At 46.7% G+C, this 5647-nt stretch overlaps 1 protein-coding gene across 8 annotated transcripts; it reads right to left on the minus strand.

Annotated features, from left to right (window-relative positions):
- tmem269 (transmembrane protein 269) lies at positions 1 to 5647 on the minus strand. Of its 8 annotated transcripts, none has more exons than XM_011619028.2 (8): positions 5590 to 5647; positions 5425 to 5517; positions 4966 to 5014; positions 2845 to 2992; positions 2532 to 2629; positions 1341 to 1484; positions 1069 to 1269; positions 1 to 792 (listed from the first exon to the last, which is right to left on the minus strand). In XM_011619028.2, exons 3-8 carry the CDS (start codon positions 4988 to 4990, stop codon positions 683 to 685), a joined length of 726 nt encoding a protein of 241 aa, XP_011617330.1. In that variant the 5' UTR covers positions 4991 to 5014; positions 5425 to 5517; positions 5590 to 5647; the 3' UTR covers positions 1 to 682. The 8 variants fall into 8 exon arrangements, with proteins under 8 accessions (XP_011617330.1, XP_011617334.1, XP_011617329.1 ...); XM_011619032.2 differs by lacking the exon at positions 5590 to 5647 and adding an exon at positions 3881 to 3928 and having other exon boundaries at positions 5425 to 5582; XM_011619027.2 differs by lacking the exon at positions 5590 to 5647 and having other exon boundaries at positions 5425 to 5582.

Here is a 5647-nt window from a genome sequence, read left to right on the forward strand (position 1 = left end):
GTGCAGTGTTTAATTCTTACCACAAGAGGCACTAGAGATCCACATATGAAACCAAAATAAACTTAAATAGCTCTCAAAATACATACTATTGAATCCTTTATTGATTTGTTCCTTTAAGCAAAGAGTAATACGATTTTATATCCTGCACAGGACAAACCTCACATCTCTTCAAATATTTATTGCTGGCATTGTAAAACGACAAATAAAAGGATCAGCAGACTTCCACATCAGCCGGCGAGTGTCGACCTCCGGAAAACCTTTACTCATCCAACCTCAGAAAGTATACAAATAAAGACACCACAGGCTTCCTAACGAAGAACAGATGTAGTCAAATGCTTGTTCAGCATTTTCACAAGGTTAGAAAAAAAGGTTTGTGCATTTTAATCGGGTGATGCTCAACAAAGACATGAATTAATGCTCCACAGAAGACAGCTTAAGCTTCATAGACAGCTTTATACTCCTTCAGGTCTGACCCAAACCAAATAGGTACATGAGCTGTGTCAGAGTTTGCTGCCGTCTTTGTTCTTTCAACACTTTTTTTGTGGACAGAAGACAAATAAACCGCTACAGAGAGCTGAGGAGGTGGCCGCCGTGCACGAGCGCATTCAGCCACAGTCCTACATCACAGGAAGTCTTAGTGTGACCCGGAAGAGCAGGAGTTTGTGGAACATTTGGACCACTTTTATACTTTACTGCTCCAAAGGGAAGTTGGGAACAAAATGTAGGAGATGGACCACAGCAGGTAGTACCCACAGGCGGGGGGGAAGGAAGAGCAGAAGACCATGACGATTCCTGGTGGCAACAGGCACAATGCTGTGTTATTATGAATAAAAGCTACATCAGAACAAGGAAAGACCACTAAAGAAAGTGCAGAACGCTTATTTTTGAACAGGTTAAGAGGATCTTTTATCAGGAGTTCTGAATACAGAGCTGGTTGAATGAACGTGGGTCATCCCTGATGGGAACACATTCCCAGGACATGCAACTCCTGCTCCGACGAGTCCTGAGTATGTTCAACCTTCTGCAGACGCCACATGTTGAAGCAATGAGGAAGGACAAGGTTTTTACCTCCAGCATAGACAACCTTCTTCCAGGCCTGGGACTCCAGCACTCTGTCATGGGGGTAGAAGGTCTGACGGATCATGAAGATGATCATGGACATCGCCAGGACCCGTAACAGGGCCAGATTTCCCCCTGACAGCAGAGAGGCACTGGACAGTATGGCTGAGGAGTAGATGCAGGGCAGCCCACGGTACATAAAGGGGATCCCTGAGGACAAAAGAGTGAGTAAATAAAGAGCAAAGTGAAGATGAAGAGAAGAAAGGCAGAGCGGAAGCTACCGCTGGAGAAGAAGCAGAGGCGGACGAACACCGAGAGGACGTAAAACATGCACAGGATGTTGTCAAAGAGGTCAGGCGTCCTGAAGAGCAACGAGGTGGCGATCCCAAAGGTCGTGAAGTCAGCAAAATCGTCCAACTTGGCACCTGAGTAGGAAAAAAGAAGCCAAAAGGAGTTTTATTGTTGAAATTATCTGCAGCACTGAAGGACACTTTAGCTGCAGCACAGGAGACGTGTAAGACGTCCACATGGACAAAAACATCACTAAAGTGACCGGCTGATTGATCCCGGGGGGATTTCGGTGTGACCCAACATGGCCGACCTTATCGAACCACGTGTTCACCCTCTGTAGAGACGATGGAGCGTTTCGGGGCTGAGATGATTCGGGCCGCGGCCGACATGAATGAGGTGGAATTCCACAGCACGGGGTCAACAATCCAAACAATTTCAGATATGCACAGAACCCAAAGCAATGGGATAAAATGGACAATTGGAGCATGAGCCTGTGGAATTAGGCCGCTTAATCGGAAAGTTATTGTTCATTTGACAAAATAGGTGGGGGGCACAACACCATCCACCTGCAAAGTCATGCAGAAAAAGCAGGTCTGGACACAAAGCCCCCTGAAATGTGCAGCCATGTGATCTATTGTGATGCACCTGAGCGCTGTTTTGGGAGAAACTGCGAAAATGTGAAGGTCGTCGCTGGGAGCTGTGGAAACGGGCGCTGATGAGTCGGGTGGCTCTGTGAGAGCTGCCTGTTGGGGGGGAAAACAAGCTACTGCGGCACTTTTCACATGGTTGTTGTTTACTGCTGGCGAGTGGTGAGGAATGAGGACCAGTCAGCACAGTTTGCTGGAACAGGTCGATCCGATATTCAGCTGCTGCACAAAGGCCAGTAAATAAAGTAAACAGTGATGAAGCAGGTGATTCACCTGCAGTCCAGGATGAAGCTCAGAAGTGACACACCAACATTCCTCCATGCAAACGCTTCTCAGCTCATTGAATCATAACAACAAAAGAACGGAGCAGGTCCAGAGGACGATGTCATATTCCCAGTTCACTCTATCATCCCCTGATCTCTCAGGATATCCCACAATGCACCAGTGACATGGATCCATTTTACTGCCTGGTTTTACTGTGTCAGGATCTCCCGCTGAGGTTTTCGGTGCCAACGGCTGCAGCGTTTCACTCACCCAGTGCCGAGCAGGCATTGAGTCGCCTGGCAACCGCTCCATCTGCCAAATCCAGCAGGTACCCAATCAGAACCAGCCAACACGCAGCGTGATGGTGCCTGGACAGAAGAAGCCAGCGTTACCAGTGGCAACAAGCCCTCTAGATACAGCCCACTCCTCCTCACTGAGAACCACACATAGCTTTTGTCACACGATTCCTTCGGACGGCTCCGATTCAACCCGACATGTCGGGAAGACATCAGGAGGAGTTTCCGTGCTCGTGACATTTCCACATTGAGGTCAGAGACAGCCTGTCGTCCTCGAGTCCTCTCACCCGTTCAGGCTGCTGAGGATGGAGGCCATGCCCATGACCATGTTGGCCACCGACAGAGCGTTGGCGGCATTCTTCCGTGCAAACTCTTTGATCTGCTGTCTGGTGGTCCGATCAGTCAGGAACAGCTTGTTGGTGCACTGGAAGAGAGCTGAGACCACAGGACAACTGCAGTGAGCAACCCTCCCCGTCAGCTGGGTAACGTCAGGGTGAGGAAGCTAAAGCTAAAATGGCTCGTGTTATCAGGTGATCCTGCTGGTCCAGAGATGTTCCCACACTGGTTCCCTTCCTGGTTCTGGTGCCATTTTAGCCCAGAGTCTGTCCCACAGACTTGTTACTATTGTTATTGGACATCACAGGCAGCTCGAATGCTGCGAGGTGAGGAAGCTCACCGGTCTTTAAGAGTGTCGGAACAGGTCTTAAACCAGCAGATATCTGAATGGGGGAGAAGGTTGTGGTTGCTAAACCATAAATGCATGCTTAACACCATGTGTTGGGAATCCTCACAGCCTCACATTTTAGCATGTGTGTGTATGTTTTTGTCTTCAAAGAAAAAAATTACTTCAACATTGATTCCTGCATCTTATGTAAAAGAAGCATCACTTACCAAGGCGTATGTTTATTGGACGGAGACCGACCGTACGATACACTCATCCATCAGATCACTAAAACGCATTTGTTACTGTACAGTGGATCATTTACAGCCTGCCTGGTTAACTACATTAGCTAGTTATGTCTCTAAACTAAAGAGCTCGGACATTTGACTGTTAAGAAAAGGAAACAAAATGGCCACAAGACACCAAACTGCAACATACGAGAAACAAAGGATGTGAAAAAGGACGGACACACACACACACACACACACACACACACACACACACACACACACACACACACACACACACACACACACACACACACACACACACACACGCACACACACACGCTGGTGACCACAATGACGGTCTGGGGGCTCCTGTAGCTGCCACATAACCACCCAGTTTAACACGTTAGCAACCCTTTAAGTGTTTTTTGTCACCCTGAACTTCCTGTGATTCCAAAGCCAGGTGAGTTCAAGACTTTTCATCTGAAAGAAAACAGTGAGTGAGATACAGCAGAATGCCAACAACAACTTAGACTTTCACTGTGACAGCATGCTTGTTTCGTAGCTCCAACAGGACGTTACAGCGCTGCCACCGGCAGCCTCAGCGCTGCCTGGCTCAAACGCACACCCCTGGTCCCCAAAGCTGGAAAACTACCATAAAAACAGGATCTGATGATATTCAAAAGGATACAATTGGAAAAATATCCTGATTTACAGTGTGTCCTGTCATAAAGTGAGGAGAGGCCCAGGTTTGAAACCGTTGCCGTGGTTACCAATAAGCTGCAGCAACACTGGGACTTTGAAGACTGAAATTTTAAAAGGTTGAGAAGCTGCTCTAATGATGCCAACATGTTGCTAGGCAACACCATTTTTCAGAGATAAAAGGATGGAATTTTGCTCGTCTCCTTTTTCTGTTTTCACGTCCAACTTTACTAAAAAATGGGGATTTAATCGGCAAATGTGCTGAAGGAAACGTTTCATTTGGAACACGTGGACGGATCCACGTGCGCAGCTACAGGAACTAAAATAGGGCGAGTCACTTGTGGGGCTGCAGGTTTTTTAGCACCGTCTTGGTCACTAATCCAGAGGGTGAATGCAGAGAAAGACACACTGTCAATTTCAAGCAAGTTGTTATTTCTGGGCTGCTGCTAAATGAGTGCAAAGCATTATGGGAAGGTGCTTGTTACGCAACCCCCCTTTCCTGTTACCTGGTAACAACTAAGCAAAAACAAGAAAAACTACTCAGAAAGAACCTGGAGCGAATTATAAACTCCTGAGATATTGTGAAAAATGAGCCAGTTAAACTGCAATTAATCCTAAACAACATAATTGATCATAAACAACATAATTGATCACAAACAACATAATTCATATGTCTAAAGTGCATATCATTGTCCTTATAATGAAGTCATGAACTACATTCATAAAAAGCAACAGGACAAACACACTTTCCATATTAAAGGACATTAATTTTGCATAAAACTCCTGGATCGTTTGTATTAATTCGAGTAAGGACTCACCGGAAGACGGAGTCAGGAGGATCATGACTGTCAGCTCACAAGAGAACAGCTAAAACATCAGAAATAAAAGTCGTCCCGTCACAAACAGGCCCAGTTATTAAAAAATCAACTATTAAAAACGTTACATGAGGAAACAGCAGAAGCATTTTGATTTCAAACGTTTACATTTCTGCACTTTTTACCGAAAAGTGTGAAAATGTTGCCTGAAATTTGATCGTTTACATTTGAATCTTTGTTCGGGCTCGGCTGCTCTACACACGTACCAGAACCGAATCAGCACCGAACCAGCACCGAATAACGACAAAATATTGATCTGGGGAATGACAGAACGTTTTGGGGAGAGGGCGCACAACTGCGTCATTGCGGGAGGAAGCGCGCAAAGCGGCCGCGGGGCGCGCGGACCCGTCTAAACCTGCGAAAGCGTGAAGCTGCGTGCACGGAAACTGCGCCTCATCTTACCTGAGAGGACTTCACAGTCACAAATCCACAGATGGAGACGATCTGAACGCGCACGCAGCTTCACACGCACTAACTTCAGCGCGCAGCTCCGCCCTATTTTTATTTTCACAAGTTGGAATAAAAGAGATGTTTCGCCGAAGCCGAAGGTTCGAAATCATTGGTTACCAGGAGGCTGCAGCGCGTCCTTTTAAAGCCCAGATCAATCCGCTGGAATATTCCACCG

The sequence above is a fragment of the Takifugu rubripes genome, chromosome 3, assembly GCF_901000725.2.
Source record: "Takifugu rubripes chromosome 3, fTakRub1.2, whole genome shotgun sequence".
NCBI classification, from domain to species: domain Eukaryota; kingdom Metazoa; phylum Chordata; class Actinopteri; order Tetraodontiformes; family Tetraodontidae; genus Takifugu; species Takifugu rubripes.